We start from the raw sequence: 20,747 nt of genomic DNA, 5'->3' as shown, positions 1-20,747 counted from the left end.
TAACAGCCAAGGTTATAATAATGAAACAAAGATCATAAATGAACATGGTTAATTAATGAAGTGTGTTTTGTTACAATTATAATCCTTTAAAGACATTCAGGAGCTGGGAGTGTGTCTTGACATAGACAGGATGGTTGAAGACGGCTATTGGGTGTCATTTATTTTGGTTTATAGGCTAGCCCATATATGTTCATTATGTATGTCAGATTTGTTAAGAAAATCCCTGTATTCTATTTCTAGTGAAAATAAAATGAATGTCATTTCGAGAAAAGGAAAAACAATCAATATTTGTTTTCCATAATTTTCATCTAATCTCATATCACATTCACAGGGCCAAGCAAGAATTGAATATCAACATTGATCACCATGGAGCTGAGTGAAGACACTGGATGGTTAGCTTCGGTCCCTGTCACGGTGGTTTGCGTGTGTTCTATCATTGCAGTCATACTGGGGAATGCACTATTTCTCACACCTGAACTTATAGATGGTATCTATGCTCAGCCAGGTCAGTGGTACTTCCTGAAGAGAACATTCATCTATTTTTCCATCTTACTGAGGAAATGGAGAAGCAAACAAAGTTACAAAGGACAGGCAGGAGCCGGCTATGGGCAGCTATCGACAGAGGTATCAGAAGACTTAGAATTTGTGACAGAAGTTGCTGACAAACCTCATGTGAGCAAATATTTTCTTTACTCTCTTACATAAAAAGAATAAATTTGTAATTTTGATTTATGATTTATTATACATTGTCATATTGGTGTACAGTATATTCTTCCTTTGAATATCATTTGATAGGTCTTTCATTATAATTTGACAATCTTAATACTCAAGATTTTTTTTTTTTTTTTTTGAAGAGAGTGAAAAGCAAGAGAAAAATAGAGAGTGAGATATATTACAGAGAAGGGGTAGAAAAAAAGGGAGTAAGGGGATGTAAAAGAAAGTTTTAACTTGTATCCTGCCACTGTCGTCATTGCTACCAAATTTCTATCATTCCATAGAGCTGTAATTCAGGCATGTAATATTTTTCCTTTTCTCCTCTTTGGCCCGTATTCTGAAGTAGGGTTTAAATTAGACCATGATCTAACTCTGTGCTAAAATTATGGGAAAATTTTTATTCATTTGTATGGTTCTTATGTTTGCTGTGCTCTTTCCTGATTCATCGATGGTGAAGAAAATCATCTTTTTATACTTCCTAGACAATGATGAATGATTTGAGAGCCAAATGAGCTGAAATATGGTATCTCTACTGTAGTGATTCATGTAACAATTGGCTATCCATACTTAAACCACAACTTTAAACCTGAGTTTAAGTTAAACCCGACTTCAGAATATGGGCCTTTGTTTTTGAAAATTGTCTTCTAGGCTTTCAACTCTGTTTACACTTTCGGTGTCAGTGCAACTGGGGAATGGCTCGTTGCCAGGATTGGACTAAGACCCAACGGCGAGCGGAGTTGCTGGTTTATTCTTGGTCTACCTGGCATCGGGGACCTGGTCCATGCTCGGTACCCTGACTGTGTGGTCCAAGGGGACCTGTCTTTAGGGTTCAAGGCTGGCGGGCTGACGATGGAGGTCGTTGAACCCATGAAGCTTTGGAGGATCTCTTACAATGGTCTCTGCAAGTATGTCTTTTTATCTGTTCCTACCAAGAAAACCCCATATGCTGAAACTAACCCTGTGATATAAAACTAAATATTAGGTGAAATACTTAAAAACCTGTTGTATGTGTGCATCTGGCCGTTCACCATATTTCTTGGTGTTAATTCGGCAAGAATGATGTCTCTTAACTAGCATAGACAGTGAAATATGTGTAGTAGGGCTCTAGCAGCTACTAAGTGCAGGATATGTGTCTTGTGGTAAAGTTTCTTATATTTTCCTGAGAAAAAAATTCAACCCTTTAGATGTATTGAATTTAGAACTAAGCACCAGTGGAGCTATTTACTTCAAACCAATTTCTAGTGGTGCAAGAAAACATATTATTCCAAATGGGTTGGGTAAGGCCTTGTAGTAAATGGCCCTCTACATTTTATATGCTCACGAATATTTGCTTTGGAGTTTTGGAGTATAATTGCTTAAGGTTCGGGTGACCTTAATTTAACTTCTAATATTCTTTTCCTTGTTTTATATTTAGAGCTGGTTTCCAAGAAAATATAAAGAGTACAGATGAAAGGCCTCTCATTCATGTTCGTTGCTCATTCATGTGAGTACTTTCGGGTTACAGGTGTTTCTGAAAAAGCAGATTGTATGTGAATACCTCCTGTTTATATTTCTCATTTTGGAGTTCCAATGGCCATTGTTGCTTGTTCAGTCTTTGCTAACAAGTAGAAAATCTTTTTTAGGCAAAGAACTTGTAAGTAGGGTGTTGTTTATATGTGAATTTAGGTCTCCCTAGTGGAAAAAGTAGCGCTATAGGTTCTATAACATTTCTTTAATATGTGTGAAGGGAAAAGAAAATACAATTCAACTGTTCAAAATGCAACACTTAAAACATGTTCCATAACATTTATGACTTGTGGAGGCATTATTCACACTGCCTTTCTTTGTAAAGATGTGGCATGCAAAATGGGTTTGACTTCACACATTATACCAATTTTTTTCTTCTGTTTTAAAAAATACCATATAAGTGATGTTTAGTCTGCATGCCCAGGCCATATGAAGCACTTTGACCACGAAGTGTGTCTTGGCAGAAGTCAAGCAAAAGTTCCATCTTTTGCCATTTTAAGGTTTGGAGAAGCTACTGTACACAGTTCCCATTCAGATCCAGTAGTCTGTAAATTCAGACCACTTGGCTCAAGTTTATTAGTCAAGTCAGTGGATTGGGATTGCATACTAGGTGATGTCATGCATGTACCCCAGAAGTTAAATTCCCAGAAATTTTTGGATGTGTGATGATCAGATGAATTAACCTGCAGGACTAACTAATACACTCTCTCCTTGCAGGTGGTCAGCCTTTACTCCTATCTTCAACTTTGACACAGATCTGAATTCTTGGCATAACAGTGGGAATGTTGCGAGGGAGCCCTGGAATAGGGAGTTCTTCAAGAAGTTGAGGGGGTAATGCTTTGTAATAATTATAGCAAGAAATATGATGTTTGTGGTTTACCATCAATCCGTTTTTTTGTATTTGGTTTTTACAGCACAAAGTCAAGAAATTCTTATTCTTGAAAACAAATATAAGTACAGCAGTGTTAATAAACAATTGACATTTTTCTTAATAAAGTTCAAAGGTTCTGCCTATAAACTACTGGCGTACGTAAGTTTTGATCTTCACAAATTAAACAGTGATCATCATCAAATTTTGCCAGATTTATCTGATACAGTGGATCGATGAAAGATACTAGAATTGATGTAAAATGCTTTAAATGACTGAAAACAATTGAAATCATGATGTCTCTTGTTTATGTTTTAGTCTCAATCAGTCATTTTACTTCTACCAATGTAAATGTCAGCAAGGCAATTTCTTTTCGGATTATGAATGATACTGATTGAAGTGAAGGAAAACCCAAGAAAAGTGATGAGATTTTTTTATTATTCATTTACAGTATGCATCAGACACACTATGAGCAGTACGGCATGTTGAGGGGTGTGGTCAAGGTCGAAGGTCATGATGAGAGGACCCTCGTCATGAGGGGCATAAGAGATCATTCTTATGGTATGTACATGAAGGTGTGCAGATATGTACATTCCTTGTGTTTGGGGGAATTATGCATTGATGTAATGGATATGAAGCCGATAGGCATGAGTGCGATGGTGCGAGATTTCGCACGAGGTGAAAGAAAGATGCTGTATTCAACGAGGCGTAAGCGGAGTTGTATATAGTGTTTTTTTTTTCCCCGAATGCAAATTGTTGCACCATTGCACGAATAAGATTATTCGCTATTTGTGTTGTACAATGCCTTGGAACTTCACAAAAATACGAACAATAGTTGGCTTTTTTCATACGTAAATTTATGAAAATAAGAAAGAAAATTTTGAAAGCGAAAGGAAAATTCTTTGAAACGCACATCTAATCTACAGCAGCAATGCGCATTTCAGCCAGTAAGCCCGGCCCTACGCGTATTGCAAATGCATTTACTAAGCGCATGCAATGCCTTCAAGATATTTTTATAGTGACGTCACCTATTTCTGACCCGTGCAACTGTACATTATGGACGGTACGTGTGCAACGTTAGAAATGTTTGACATTCAGCCTCTCATTTGCTTGTGTATAACAAGCTAAGAAGGCGTTGTACAACCTCAAATAACATATTACAGTAGAGGTTGAATTGCAAAGTTTGGCAGTAAAGGGCCATTCCATGTATCAAAAAGTTGTAAAAAAGAAACTGTCTGGGGAAAGTTGCACGAAAGGGTCACTTTCCAAATGAATAATTTTTCAATGTTTGGTAGTTGTTTAAAAGCAGTGATCATTTTGTATGTTGATATAAGGTAATTTTGCTATAATCTTTCATAGGTGTTCGTGACTGGGCAGCTTTCTATCGCTATGCTCTTCACTTTGGTGTACTCGAGGTAATATTGAATCATTAGATTTCTAAATTTTAAATCACAGTTCACTCATAGCAGGATAAAAAACACAGGTGCAGAGAGAGAGAGAGAGAGAGAGGGTTGTAGGAAGGGGGATGGGCTACCTTCAATGTAATCAATGAAAGTAGTTTCATAGTTGAAATTTGCTCAAACTTGTAGTGATTAAAGATAGCTCTCTCTCTCTCTTCCTCTCTTTATATTGAAATCAAGTTCATATATGGATGGATTTCTCCATATTATATTTGTTTTTGTCTTTTTTAGGATGGCTCTTCTTTTCAAGTTGGAGTATTCTCCATCCCTGGATACCTCTCTCAGTAAGTCAAACTTCTGTAAATATTTAGAATAGACCATTTTTTAAACATCTTTAAAGAAGCACATTTTAAAGTATTTTCAGAGTCCAATTTGTTTTGCCCAGAGAAATACCAGTGAACAATTTATGGCAGTTAACTTTCTTAAACTTCATTGTTTGGATTATGAAACCATACAAATTATACACAAAATGTGTATGTATTAATTTATTTATGTAAGAACATGCTGATAAGTTACTCTCTTCATGTTCAGTTTTGTCATTGTACATGTTTTTATTTCATACCTTGCCAAAGGAAGCGAGTGCTGTGTTAGGAAACCAAACCCCAGACCTTGTGGATCAAAGTCTGGAGACTTATCCACTGAGCCACCAGACCTCTGCAAACCTCCACTATAAACTGAGAATTGTCATAGTATTTCACCATCCAAACATTGACAAACACTTCAATTTTGTATTCGGATGGAATTGATAAGCATGGAAAACAATAGCACCAAAAGTGTGGATATAATGATTCGTGGCTGTGCCGAGTATCTGAAAAAATCTTTGACGATATCTTTATGTAAAAAAAATATTGTTTTTAATTTCATCCCTTATCAGCTTGTCAATAGGATACTTATTCATGCCGAATGGAGTAAAATATGCCCTGACATCGACTGACATTTCACTTCCCAAACTACTATGTGGAAACCAACCCCCTGACAAGTACAGTTTCACATTTAGCATTGAAGGTATGTTTTCTCTCTATTAACAATATTTAAGTTGATCATAATATATAAGTTTTGACTGCTCCCTGTTTCTGTAACTGGGGGGGGGGGTTGTTTCACAAAGATTTAAGTATGACTTAAATCACACTTAAATGCCGACGCGTGTCTGAAATACAACGCGCAATCTTATTGATCGTCCTCTTTGCATGATCTGACCAATGCGGTTATGCCTATAACGCGCGCAACTAGGCATTTTAGTGCGACTCTAAGTCATACTTTGTGAACCCCCCCCCTGGTGTGCTGTTAACTCAGTTGTGTATAATTGTTTCATTGGTTTTATCTTTTACGTAAGAGGTCCCGGGTCACATGAATCAGAAATGAAATCATGGACGTACAGAATTATTGATAATTTTGTAAATGTGTAACAATCCTCATGTTTTCATTCTATAAAATCAGATAAGCCAAAGAACCGTCTGCGATTTGACTTGAAACTGTTCTCTTTAGATTCTATCTTAAATATAGATGTCATTTTTGAATTGTTATTTTTAATAAGTGTTCAATTGCACAGTTTTTTTTATGTCAATCAAATATCATTTTGAAAAATTCATATATTTTGTAGAACTGCCTAAATTAGCTATTCAGTGTAAGTTCAAAGGCATTCATATTGCAGTTGTATGATACTGCCATAATTGGTGTAAGAATTATGTAAAGTTGATAACCTTTGGCTTGGTTTGTAAATATTGTAAGATAAGATACTGGCTCAGAAGGTCAAACTATCAATGGGAAGGCTCAGCCCAAAAACGAAGGTGAAACATTGCTCTAGATAACCTTCATCATCTGATGTAATCTGCACTGGACTTCAGACTTGGGCATATTAAAGTATCTTGTTTATTCATACACAAAGCTCTAGAAATGGTAGTCTTTAAAAATCATAATTCAGTTTGAATATATGAAGGTATCTATTAGGGTGTTGTCAAAATTATTTTGAATTATTTGAAAGAGCAGGCACTGGGGTAGAAAAGGCTGTTTCATCTAATATGTTACTTGTATTATTGAGAACTTACCGAATGAGGATGCTGATGTGATGATAATATATGATATATTATATGAAAGAGAAGGCACTGGGGTAGAAAAGGCTGTTCCATCTTATCATATTCTTGGGTACTTACTGTTTGAGAATGCTGATGTGATGTTTTTAATATATGATATTTTTCAATTCAATTCAATTCAAGGTTTATTAAAAACATGAGTCGCAGCCAAATGGCTGAATTGGTCATGTATACAAAGTAAAAACAATTAAAAGACTCATTACATATTTCAAACATTAAAAAGCAGTACACCTTTGTAAAAACTGACATGAGAAATATGTGTATAGGCAAGAATACTTAGGCAATGGAAATTTACATACATGTACATAAGATAATGAGGAAAAGGTAAATTAAGAATAATAAAAACAAAATAAGTAAGCTGTAAAAGATCAATAAAAATATATGGATATTATATTTTCTCATTCATGAAAAAACTTGATATTGCAAGTAGGCTGGTATTTTTTTCAAATGAGCAATTATATGAAAGAGAAGGCACTGGGGTAGAAAAGGCTATTTCATCTTATATGTTGTATTATTGGGAGCTTACCATATGAGGATGCTGGTGTTATGATATTAATATATGATATATAATACCTCAAATCCACTCTGCAGAGAGTGCCTAATGTGCAATAAAAGAAAGAAGAGATAGAAGAGGGGAAAATATAGTTAAAGACAGAGTAATTGATAGTTCAGAATAGGAGGCACTGCATAGACATTTCTTCAGGTAACGTTTAAATTGTCAAGAGGAATGCATTCTTTAATAACCAGGGGAAGGTCATTCCAGAGAACTGGGCCAGTGTGTGCAAAAGCCATACCCACCATGCCTTTGTAGATTTGGGAATAACTTGGGAACCAAAGTTGAATGAGAGTCCGAATCTGACAGGAGTGTATGTATTTGTTAACTAGATCAACATCGTATTGTGTGTAATGCATATGATTTTGATGTAAAGAGCTGATTAAGAGCAGTTATCTAGAACAAATTCAATGCTGATATATCAACCACCCATTGTTAGAAATCTTTGTCAAATATGACTGTCCACGGGTACATATTGAATTTGATTGATGGTAAAGTAAAATTATTTAAGTTAAATTTGATTCAGGGTTTGTGTGATAAATCTCCTTTCCCCAAAATGCATTCTAGTCATTGCTTAATCAGGAAGTGAAAATTTTGACATTCTCTCTGCTCTCCATATTCCTGTATTATAGATGGAAGGAAACTGTGGGTCAAGGTTGAGGTGGAGTCTAGTCCCGTCTTTTACATGGGTTCGAACTGGGAGGTCAAAGTTCATGAGAGGAAGGCAAAGTTCACAGTCAGTGGGGTCAAAGGTTGGGGCATCAGTGAGTTCCTTTACAGGTAAAAACAGTTGATGTACTTGGCAATTAAATTAATGTGCGAGCAAGACATAAATGAATTTGTTTGCTCCAGGGTGAATGACAGAAGCATATTCAAACTTTTATTGCTCCATGTCAGTATAAAATTAGGTTTGCCATTCTTTGGGGTTATATGATAATTCAAAAATTTCATGAATCATTTTTCTTGATTTTCACTTTATTCACAGTCAATCGTACATTAAGATTTGCCAGCATATAAAGGTCATCTGTGGAAAATCATAGAAATATTTATGGAAATATGCCACAGTCCTCTTGAAAAAGACACATTTTGACGTAGTATGATACTATGTCATATAGTGGAAATTTTGTAAGGCAAAGTAAGAAGAGGGAGACAAAATGGAAGAAGTAGTCAAGACGAATGAAAGTAGACAAAACACAGAGAATGAACATGAAATTGACACTGCCAAGTACCAAAATTGAAATGAAAGGTTATGTCGTGGCAGGCGCCAGATGGATTTAAGAGTTATGTGCCTGTTTTTCTGATTAATGAAATGAAAATACTAAAAAAATGAAATGGATAAATTAGTTTTCTTGAATTCACTCAGTTTGGATTGAAAAGAATTTGTGAAATTGAATGCTTTGTTCATGAATAGAAACAATTTATAGACATTCATTAATCATTTGCAAGCATCCATGTCCAGTAATACATTTTTCATTTCATCTTAGGAATGATGGTGGAAGGCCCAGTCACTTCCATCAGGAGAAGGTTCCTCTTGTCATTGAACCAGGTAAGTATTAGTACTCTTGTAGTAATATCAGTTTTAAAGGTCAAGTCCACCCCAGTAAAATATTGATTTGAATAAATAGAGAAAAATCAAACTAGCATAACACTGAAAATTTCATCAAAATCGGATGTAAAATAAGAAAGTTATGGCATTTTTAAGTTTCGCTTATTTTTTACAAAACAGTGATATGCACAATTCCATGACATGCAAATGATTCTGTCGATGATGTCCATCACTCACTATTTCTTTTGTTTTTTATTGTTTGAATTATACAATATTTCATTTTTTAGAGATTTGACCATAGGGACCGAATTGACTGAATCATATAGTATTAAACAATGCTAATTCCACATGTTCAGGGAGGAATTGATCACCGTTTCACTTGACAATGAGGAGAAAATTTGAATATTTCATATTTCATATAATGAAATACAAAAGAAATAGTGAGTGGATGACGTCATCAGTGTCCTCATTTGCATACCGACCAGGATGTGCATATAATTGTTTTGAGAAATTAAGCGAAACTTTAAAATGTCATAACTTTCTTATTTTACATCCGATTTTGATGAAATTTTCAGTGTTATGCTTGTTGGATTTTTCTCTTTTTATTCAAATCAATTTTTTGTTGGGATGGACTTGTCCTTTAATATAGGTATTACTGTTTATCTGAGTTGACCAGTTAGTAAAGTCGTTCAGAATTGTTTTACAGAGGCCACTTGATATGAATTCTTTTGAAAAGGCATGACACGTGCAATACAAGTCTTGTATTGTTGTCTCGCTTGAACGATGTTTGGCAGAGACCTAGTGATCACTTTCCGGATAGTCTGTTACAAAAATTTTAAGGTGTTTGAATTAACAATCAATGGAATTTACAATCAATCTTGAAAATAAGCCTGAAGTAGGATCAAACCCAGAAACTATGGTTGAAAGGTGAGAGGCAGAACCACTCTATAAGCATAAGCACAACATCTAGGTCGGGTTCAGTAGGGTTATTGACCTCTGTGCGCCATTGTAAATGTGGGGGTGTCGTGGTCTAGTGGCTCATAAGTGGTCTAGTGGTCTACCCACATTGTCTTTCAATCAGAGGGACGTGGGTTCGAATACCAGCCATGGCGTGTTTTCCTTCAGCAAGAAATTTACCCACATTGTGCTGCACTCGACCCAGGTGAGGTGAATGGGTACCCGGTAGGATTTATTCCTTGAATGCTTTAGCGCCTATATGGCGGCTCAGCTACAGCCAAGGTAATAATATGATACCAAGTATCAAGCGCAGTAGAGTATATGCAATTATAGTAGCTGCGCTATATAAATGGACCATATTATTGTAAATTAAAGAATAAGAACATATTTAAATTTCGTACGAAACGACACATACTCGTTTGATTTTATGAAGTGGCAGAAATCTTCTTTCTGTACTGTAGCAGTCTCTGGAATGGTGCGCAGAGGTCAATAACCCTACTGAACCTGACCTAGATGTTGCTTACCTTGACACTTATGGGGTGGTTCTGACTCTCACATTTCAACCAGAGGGTGCAGGGTTCGATCCTACTTCAGGCTTCTTTTTAAGATTGATTGTAAATTCCACAATGTACCTTTACTTTCCCATCTGTTGCACAAGCTTCTTATTTTTCTCTTTGCTCCAGAACCCTGTCAAGAAGCCCTCAATCAGTTTGTACTTCCATTCACAAACCCAGCATGTCAATCAACCAAGCTAGTAGGAGGCAAAGGGGCTCAGCTTGCAATATTAACCCATCTCAGGAATCAATTAATGCCTAAGGTAAAGCAGGGTGGTATTTCATAAAGACATTTCAAATTTGTTGTTGTTGTCATTTGTCATTATTATTATAATTATTATCATTACTTTCTTGTTATTGTTGTTATAATTATTAGTATTAGTTTATTATTATTATTATAATCATTGTTATTATTATTATTATTGTTATTATTATTGTTATTATTATTGTTATTATTATTTTTATTATTATTGTTATTACTTTATTACTACTATTATCATTATCATAATTGTTGTTGTTGTTTATTTGACCAAATCATAAAAAACATACATAATGCAAACATAAGTCATTTTACTTCTTCATAAGCCCACTTTGTCAGTCAGTCAAACATTCATTTTAAAGGAATTTAAAGATTGATGTGAAGAATAATTTCTCTCATCATATATCCAGCAAGTTAGGAGTATATGTCACACAGCTCGGTAGTGATAGCTGGCTCTATTTTCTTGTCTATTTTCAATGCAGTTTGATGTCCCACCGGGCTTTTGTGTGACCAGCAATGCATTCCAAGTTCAACTCAAAGTAAGAATTGTTCTTGATCATGTATCAATTAAATGAAAACCAATAATGCAATGTGTCTGTTAAATCAATCTTTAGATTTTACCATTTTGCTATGCTATCTTTTGTTTTGATTCAGTGACATTTTTTTCTTGCAACCAGTATTCTATTTTCACATTACACTGGAAATGATACAGCATCTGCATCTCGTAAACAACACTGATCACTATTCCCCCCCAAAGCCTTTTAGATACCCAATATTTTTAGGGAATGAATACAATACAATGTACATTGTCAAAGTTCTGTGTGCCATCTTTTAGCATAAATCCCACTCTCAAGGTGCTATGTTTTTTTTTTCCTGCATACCTCATTCATTCCTCATTATTTTGTCTTTAATGAAATGTGAGAATTGGTGATGATTCGCCACTTTCTAGATTCCTGCATGGTGCTTGCATTTGACAAGGTACCCATGATCAGCAATATATCCTTGTCCTGCAGGGCATGGACTCTCCAAACTATATATTTTTTTTTTTCATTTGATTTATTTTTCAGTCTTGTCCTAAACTCCAAGAAGCAGTCAAGGGATTATGTGAGGTATCCACAGACCTCCGATGTGCATCGCTGGAAGACACGTGTAATTGGTATGTGCTCTCTCCTTCTCAGGGTGATGAAAGAATCACCAGTTGGTTCATGACCTTTTTCATGTTCATTTAGTCGTTTTTATTATTAATTCCAATGTCAAACTTTTATGCCCTCATCCGCTATAGTTGGTTGTCAGATACATGTAAATTATGTTTTTCAGGCTGTTTGTTCGCGTGTCATGTTACAACAATTTACAAAATGATTTATTTTTGCATACTCAATTTTTTAATATTTTTTTTACATAGGGCAGGAATATCCATTTTGATCCTTCGCAAATGGTTTTAAAGCCAGTTGAGACTCTGATTATAAGGGAAACTCCCTGAAAATAGGTGCCTGTAGTATGAGATTGGAATTTAACTATTTCCAATAATTTTTATTATGCTAGCATTTCTCCTGGATTGTGTGTAATTGAAAATGGCATCCCTGATTTTTTTTCTCCAGAAAATCTCAGATTGAAATCTTCACTCATGCAACCTGTCAAAAGTCTTTGCTTTTTAGGAGGAATGCTGCCATGAGGGCACTCTGCGTCTTTTATTTTGCAGCTTTCCCCACATTCCTATCAACTTTGTGATGAATTGCGAGGATATCTAATGATAAGCTGCTTGCTGGATTCCTGCGGGAAAGATGCGAATCTTGACTTTTGACAAGGTGCCTTTATATGGAGGTAGACATGTTCTGATGGTTTGGATTTTTTCTTGGTCAGGTATTGATGATTATTGATACCATGATTTTTATTGTTATTTTTGAAGGGTTTGTGAGCTGTTTAGCAACACTCCTGTATGCGCCGAGATCAGTTCTGACATTAAGAAGGAATTGGAGAGACTCTTTGGCAAAGACAACACCAAGAGGATGTTTGCTGTCAGGTCATCTGCTATAGGTTAGTGGCGGAAATTCAGGTGGTGTTTTATAGATCTATTAATGATATTATTTACAGAATGACTTACTTAATTTGCTTATTTCTGAACAAATTTTTTTTTGAACCAGAGTCACACTAGGACGGTCATGCATTTCATTCTATTTTAAATCATTTTGATCATGGCTACCAAATGGTATTTATGTTTTTTAAACAAAGAAAAACGTGAAGCTGAGACGGCCTTGGATATCAAGCAGCATGCTCGTGATGGTTGTCTTCTGCATTCAAGATTATTTTGATAGTAAAAATGAGATTGTATTCCTTGAAACAGTAGTGTCAATACCTGATATTTTACTTGAATGAGTAAGTGGAGCGATGTGGCCCAGTTGATTAGTCTCCGGACTTTGAAACAAAGGGTCGTGGGTTCAATCCCAGCCATGGCGTAATTTCTTTCAGCAAATAATTGATCCAAAATGTGTGCTTTACTCAAACCAGGTGAGGTAAATGGATACCGGCAGGAAGTATTTCCTCAAAACGCTATGAGCACCGGAATCGGTTGCCGAACTTAGCCGGGGTAAAATAGGAGCGCTTTGAGCACCTGACAAGGTGGATACATGCACTATACAAATATCGTATATTATTAATATGTTATTCTATAGAAAAGATATGTAAAAACCATTACTCATATTATTGTTTTGTTATTTTGAAATATGATTAGTTGTGAATACATTGATATTCATTTTCCAATTTACAATAATTGCATAACTAAATGCACACACAAAATTCAATCAATAAAGACTGTATATTTGTTTAATGGATGAATAATTACCTTTTGCATATATCTAGCATTCACTCTCTCCATTTAATTTTTCAATTAACCTAAGTCTGTTCATGCAGGGATGTTATTTATTAGCATTACTAATGTCTGAATGTTTTAATTTCATTCTGATATATTAGTCTTGATTAATCTTTTCTTTTTTCAAAGGTGAAGATACAGCAGAAATGTCTGCAGCAGGTCAGCTGACTACCATCCTTGGGGTCAAAGGTTATGATAAGGTATTTCTCGAAAATGTATAAGCATTGTAGCCATGGCAATTTGTTAAGTGTCACTTATAATTGGATACAAGCTCATTTGATTGGTGTATGGGTGAATCCCGGGGTGAATATGATTGAAAAATTTTGATGATTTGTTGGTTCCTTTTTGTTGGGTTTATTTTTGTTTTGTTTTTATTAATTTTTGTTAGGGGGGGGGGCTAATTCAAATTTTGTATAATCATTCTATCACTTTTCAAAATTATTTTGAGCTCATTCAGAATATAAACATGTGTTAAGTGTATGAGACTGAAAAACATGCTCATTGTAACTTTATTTTAATTGTAATGAACTTATTTACCTACATAGAGCCTTTTAAGTATTTCATTATTGAATAAAAGTAATTTTTTTACGTGAAGTAGATTGGACTCATGTTTATTATTTTAACCTCATATTTGTGATTTTAATTTCCAAGGTATGCAAAGCTGTTCAAGAGTGCTGGGCTTCTCTGTTCTCATTCCAGGCTGTACAATACAGAAGGTAAACGGATCGGTATTTAGACATTTAGATATTGAGGAAAACATGAAGTTTACAATTGAAATTATAGTAAGAGTTTTCGCAGTGACGTGACTCAGAAATTACTCACCCAAATTGCACACCCAAAGTTGCACACTCAAATTATACAGCAAATTACATGCTGAAACTACATGCATTTAAATTATACACTTTGTCACCACCCTCTCATTTGCTCCAATCCCCTCTTTTAAAAGCCAATTGACCCAACCAAATTTCACTCCCAAAATATTCACCAATATTACACCCTGAAACCAAACCCTCAAATCATAAAATTTTAATTGCACATTTTGATAACACTCTCATATTGCACACTCAAATTGCATACTCAGAATTCCATACTCTTACTCACCCAGAATACATTTACATACTTTAACAGAAAAATTGGTTCACGCTTTAATTTCATCCCGTCTCGATTTTGGAAACTCCCTTTTGTTTAATCTACCCCAGAATCAGTTAGTCAAAGTTCAGAAACTTCAAAATGCTGCCGCTCGCATCGTATCTCTATCCACCAGGCGCACTCACATTACTCCTATTTTAAGATCCTTACATTGGCTCCCTGTAAAACAGCGTATTATGTTCAAGATTTTGTTGTTAACTTTTCATTGTGTTCATGGCTATCTCCCCAGTACCTTATTTCACTTATCAAAAGTTATACCCCTTCAAGATCCTTACGTTCCTCCTTTTCCAATTCTCTTGTTACCCCCAAAATTTCCAAAACCTGGGGTGAAAGATAATTTGTTTACTCATCCTCTAAGCTATGGAATAGCCTCCCTCAAAACATCAAACAGTGCTTGACTTCTGAAACTTTCAAACATTACCTCAAAACATTTCTGTTCAATTCTTCTTAATTTCTTTTATAATTTCCTTAAAAGCGCCTTGAGCTCTCTACAGAGTGGATTTGGCGCGATATAAGTCTAATTATTAGTATTATTATTATTAATAAGTAACTTGTACAAATTACTTTCTTAAATAGATATGCTATACTGCAGAGCACATTGTCTGCTTTATTCAAAAGCATGTCTGAAAGCCTTTAGGAGCATTATATTTTCTTTATTGATATTGATCAGATTAATGTTGTATAGAATGTGATTTATGAAATTCAAGTACCATTGTGTTGCAGAGTTCATTAGTACCTAGAAAAATGTAAATCATTTGATTCAAATCCAGTAGTAACTATGACAGTTAATTATGAATCATTAATTCAGGCAAAGAGGACAGTCTGTTGAATCGACCATGGGTGTCGTCGTCATGGAAATGGTTCCTTCAGAAATATCAGGTCAGAGTCTGTAGAAGGTGAATTTATTGGGTATTTTAGAAAAGAAATCATACTGGCCCTTTTCTGATCAAATATTTACAATACTCAGTAGATCAAGAAAAAAAAAGATTAAACTAGGTACCTCATTTAATGGAATGTCCAAGTGTTGCCAGTTGATCACTTTGGTCACTTAAAGGGCAGTGGATATGACATATTAGGGCTTTAAAAGCTCAATTAGAAATTCCTACAGAATATAAGCATGTTGTTAATACATACCTTTACCAAAGACCTTTAAAAGTGCACATATACATTAAATGACAACTTCTTGGTAGCTCTTAATAAAGCCTCTTATATTTTTATTGCCGTCTCCTCAGTGTATCTTTGCATTATTATGTTACTTTGTATATATTTTTACTGAAAGTTGATGGAAATAAATGAGATATGTATATAGTGGAACAGAGTATATTTTTGGTAAAGTATTTTTGATAAGTGATGCTTTTTATTTCAATAGAGATATAGATTAGGAAGGTTTTATATTTCAGGTATGGAAATGTAGGATTTATCAATGAAAAGATGGTCTTTCTAACTTTCTGCTATTATTGAACAATTATTTTCAATTTTAACAGGTGTTCTTTTTAGTCGTGACCCGGTAGATGGAAACCCGGCAGTGGTCCTCATCAATGCTAACTATGGGTTAGGTGAGGTAAGCTATTTTTCAAGTTTGATATACATGTACATGTAAAGTCAACCTCTTTTGATTATCAAATGCAACACAAAGGTTTTCAGTCAATTAAAACACTGATTCCTTCCCAGTAAATTATTTCTAAAGCCCAAGTATTAATACATGTAGAGGTGGTCAAGGCTTTTCAATATTTGCCTGAAAGTCCCGGAATAATCTACTCCTCGATCTAAAGCAGATACATGTACACCCTTTTCTGATTTCCTCTTCACATACTCTTCATCACTACCCCTGAATCTGTACATAGTTGATCAGCCTTGTTCATCATTCTCACTTAAAAAAAGAAAAGCCTAGCCTCAATCTGAAAGTAAGTTAATCCCTTTCTGATTTCAAGAAGACATTTTTTTTTTGGGGGGGGGTTAGGTGGTGGGGGAACGGGAGTGTAAGACATGGACTATTGTCTTTATTCTTCAATTGTTGCTATGTTTTTTTATTCCTCCTTTTTTTTTGTTCATATAATGTATGATGATCTGCTATGTGTAATCTTTGAAGAATCATAAATAAAATTGGATATTACCTTGTGATCATTTGGCTACAATTTAGTCTCTGTTTTTGTCTTGGAACATACTCCATAACCAAGGACTGAAACCCCTTCCTCCAAAAGTACCCATTCAGCTTCTACACCAAAGAATAGAGTGATTATATTTCACAATTTGAATATTATTTATTAGTTTTATGGAATAGATCTTGATTGTGTTTGTGTTTGTTTACCAGTCTGTGGTATCCGGTGTAGCTGACCCTGACACCATCACTCTCAGGAGGAAGAGGAAGGATAAGTTTGAGATTACAAAGATTGAGGTGGGATCCAAGAAAAAGGCAATAATGCTTGAAGGTGAGTGAGATGTTATAGGAGGTGTGTATGAATAAAGTTAATTACCGCACATTTCTGAATAAAAAGGGTTTGTTTCAAAGTGATATTTGCACAATAATCCCTTTCATCAAGTACCGTAGCTGAAGATTTTTTAAATTATTTTGTTTTTCTTTGTTTTGGTATTTTTATTTTATTTTCATTTATTTATGTTTATGATTTATTTATTCATTCATTCATATATGTATGTGTGGGTATATATATATATATATATTTTTTTTTTTGGGGGGGGGGGGTGGTTAGACCATTGGGCACCTTACCAAAAGTCAGAGACCCATCTTTCATGCAGAGGAGCATTTCATGAAAAGACTTTATTGACAGTTGCCATAGTAACTGTTCTTCTCAGCCAATCAAAATCTAGGAAAGATGTCAGATCTCACAACTTGTCGGACAAAAATATTGATGAAACGCTCCCCTGGGCTCCCGCAAGTGGCTGTTCATTACTTATCCTCACAATTCATCATTCATAGACAGAAACAGTGGGGAATACGGGAAAGCTGATGTGAAAGACGTAAAGTGCCATTATAGTAAGATTATCGGTGAGGTGACTTTATAGGTACTAGTAAATCCAGAAAAAGGCAGTGAACATGGCTAGATATATACTAATAAGGAAATTCAATTCATACAATACTCATTGAAACAATGCTGTTGAAATGAAAATTTAAAAATATATATGACCTGTCACTTGTTTCCCCTCTACTGCTCAGTAGTCAGTAGCCATTTCTATGACTGCACCGCAACCATTAACCAATCACAGACCTAGAATCTTATTGCAAGGTATAATGAAAAGATGCAGTCAACACCTGTCTTATTTCCATCTTTGATAGAATCTGGTGGAACTCTAACAAAGGACTTGCCCGACATGGATTCACAGAAAGCTTGTATTTCCAATGAGGTGGCTTTTGATTTAGCGAGGCTATCAAACAAGGTAATGAATTTCTTAGATATTATGTCACTTAATTATTCTCTCTTTATAACATTGCAGGATTTTGTTGTTATGTGTACCTGTTTGTAAACTTCCCCTCTTACAAAGATTTACGATTGATCCAATCAATCGTAACTCTATGGAAATCCATCGGTGTCAATTTTTTCTACAGGAAATTTGCAAAATCTCCTTTTTAAACAAAGGAGAACACACCAAATTGTCAAGTAATCAGTGAATTTATGGATATACATTCATATGTAGAGAAATTTTTGAGCAAACATGCACTTCATATGTTGACTTTGTTGGCTTTTCATAGTTGCGATCGATCAGATCAATCACAACTCTTTGTAAGAAGGGCCCCTGAAGTAGATAATTTCATTCTCTATCTGACATTTCCGTCACTTGAATTATAAAGAGAAATATGTCATTTGAAATAGAATAAGTGAATGAAATACAATGCAAAATGTTCTTTCATTGATTTAGAAATATTTTCAGACAAACTGTTTGACCCCCCCCCTCTTTATTAATTGGCTTCATGAACTTTTATTCCCTTTATATTTAAAACGTTTCTCACTGTTTTCCCTTTGTAGCTAGAGGAGAGGTTTGGGGACCCCAGAGACATAGAATGGGCCTACAGCAATAGAACCATATACTTACTGCAGGTGAGTAGAGTGTATTTGTAGGTTCTATCATGATGGTGATTGTTTGGGCATTATTATTTATTATATTACTTATGCCAATACTGTTGCTGCAGGTGCCAATACTGCTATTAACCCATGGATCCCTGAGATCCTAAGTTATCATAGGCTTTGTACGGGGACCATCCGGTTTTAATAGGCAGTGGGTTAATATGTGTACTGCTTCTTATGATGCAGCCAAAACTACTTCCACTATTACAGATGTGACTACTTGCTGTTTGGACTACTACTACTACTACTTATGGATCTTCTGCTATTATTACTACTACATAGATGACTAATATTACTACTATTCTAATTTCTAATACCACAACTTGAACTTCTATTAATTCTACCTCTCCTGCTACTTTTGCTACTACTACTACTACTACTACTGCTACTACTACTACTACTACTACTACTACTACTACTACTACTTATGCTATTGCTCTTACTACTGGTACTGCATATTTCACTACTACTTGAACCAACACTATCCTACTGCAATCAGTATTTATTTATTTACATATCTATCTGTCTATCTTTCTTTTCATCTATCTATCTATCTATCTATCTATCTATCTATCTATCTATCTATCTATCTATCTATCTATCTATCTATCTATCTATCTATCTATCTATCTATCTATCTATCTATCTATCTATCTATCTATCTATCTATCTATCTATCTATCTATCTATCTATCTATCTATCTATTCCATTTTATTTCTGGCAAAAGGAATACAAGAAATTACAAATACAAGAAAATTGAAAGACCCATCGAACGATGGCCAGGGATAGCCAAAAGGACACTAGTTCCTATTAAAGGTTCTCCCATTACCGGTCGATAGTTTACAAACATAATTATAATTAGTATTTCTATTCAAGTGCTTTACTTCAACATTTACTCATAATCAATGTAATAAATTGCCAATGGAACTAATGAAATGCATCATATACATGTGTCTATAATTCTATATTGACAATAGTTGTAAAACATATAATCATTTTAATGCTAAGAGCTAGTGCTGGGTGATATTTCAATATAAAATTATGTGATATTGAACAAATATTGAATATTCGATAATCGTTTTATGATTATGTCGATATATTGCGGTAACATGATATGGCCAAAATATTGTTGATTATGAATAGCTAATTACCGGAACTATTTATTGACCAAATATCTGTGATATTTTGCTTGCAATAATCAACTAACATTGAAATGAAATGTCAACCAGCACTACTAATGGCACTGCTTTTAATTGCATTTGTCACATGGAGAACTAATTTCAGGGATTCTGGATTTTACTAACTTATAATTTGACCATTTAGGCACGTCCGATCACCACCATAGATATGATGACGGACTACGAATTGCTTCATGAGTTTGATTCAGGCATTGCTACGGATAGAGAGTGGTTAACTACTTGTAATATCCAGTAAGATCATTATCTAATTGTTTTTTTTAATGATAAGGGAGTATGCTCTATTTATGTTTCTATCTCACATACAATATTTATCCTCTGTTTCTGTCTGTTTATCTCTCCCCGCTCTCTCTTTCTATCCATATATAAATATATCTCTATCCCACACTCACGTACACACACACAGTCTGTATATTTATAAGAGAGGTATTGTTTTCTAATGCTATTCAACTAGTACATTATTCATTTTTTTCTTACGATTGTTAGATAAGTTTTGTTGACCATCTTCTAATTTTCAACTAAATCAGGTCAGAAAAAAATTTGTTGTCAAAAGTCTTTATTTCAAAGTGAACAATATGTATCAGTGAAAAGCAATATTTGTACTTGTATTTCATGCATTCACCTTAGAGGTTGACATATTTTGGGTTGTCATTTTGGGCTTATTATTTCAGTAGTCAAAGAGCTTGTATATACATGTGTATTTCTCACCTGCCTAGTTTTGTATTTTGATTTGTTGATATAATCAGGGGCCTGTGAAATAACTCAGAAAATCATATGCAAGTCTGAAATATGTGCTTCAATCTGACTGGTTAAAATCAAGTTGCATTTGATTGCAAATCTGTCATCAACAGGACCCTGTTCTGATAGATTACTCTGTCAAAGAAGAATCCCCCCAAAAGATTATATATATATATATACATATATATATATATATACATATATATATATA

General features: G+C 34.6%; 1 protein-coding gene across 1 annotated transcript in view; it reads left to right on the top strand.

Annotated features, from left to right (window-relative positions):
• Positions 1-20,747, top strand: part of LOC129254094 (uncharacterized) — a 44,165-nt gene that overhangs the window by 2,050 nt on the left and 21,368 nt on the right. Inside the window, exons 2-23 of the mRNA XM_064095028.1 lie at positions 332-672; positions 1,363-1,619; positions 2,129-2,197; positions 2,938-3,051; positions 3,540-3,649; positions 4,448-4,503; positions 4,780-4,832; positions 5,423-5,553; positions 7,824-7,971; positions 8,676-8,737; positions 10,378-10,511; positions 10,990-11,046; positions 11,575-11,663; positions 12,414-12,541; positions 13,503-13,573; positions 14,025-14,089; positions 15,331-15,401; positions 16,007-16,083; positions 16,834-16,951; positions 17,815-17,915; positions 18,503-18,574; positions 19,926-20,032. Of these exons, the coding sequence (XP_063951098.1) occupies positions 367-672; positions 1,363-1,619; positions 2,129-2,197; positions 2,938-3,051; positions 3,540-3,649; positions 4,448-4,503; positions 4,780-4,832; positions 5,423-5,553; positions 7,824-7,971; positions 8,676-8,737; positions 10,378-10,511; positions 10,990-11,046; positions 11,575-11,663; positions 12,414-12,541; positions 13,503-13,573; positions 14,025-14,089; positions 15,331-15,401; positions 16,007-16,083; positions 16,834-16,951; positions 17,815-17,915; positions 18,503-18,574; positions 19,926-20,032 (2,396 nt within the window). The 5' untranslated portion in view covers positions 332-366. The remainder of the gene's footprint in view (positions 1-331; positions 673-1,362; positions 1,620-2,128; positions 2,198-2,937; positions 3,052-3,539; positions 3,650-4,447; positions 4,504-4,779; positions 4,833-5,422; positions 5,554-7,823; positions 7,972-8,675; positions 8,738-10,377; positions 10,512-10,989; positions 11,047-11,574; positions 11,664-12,413; positions 12,542-13,502; positions 13,574-14,024; positions 14,090-15,330; positions 15,402-16,006; positions 16,084-16,833; positions 16,952-17,814; positions 17,916-18,502; positions 18,575-19,925; positions 20,033-20,747) is intronic.

Source organism: Lytechinus pictus, chromosome 2 (genome assembly GCF_037042905.1).
Source record: "Lytechinus pictus isolate F3 Inbred chromosome 2, Lp3.0, whole genome shotgun sequence".
Taxonomy (NCBI): domain Eukaryota; kingdom Metazoa; phylum Echinodermata; class Echinoidea; order Temnopleuroida; family Toxopneustidae; genus Lytechinus; species Lytechinus pictus.
Note: the sequence above shows the minus strand (reverse complement) of the source record. Positions and strands in the feature narration are given on the sequence as shown.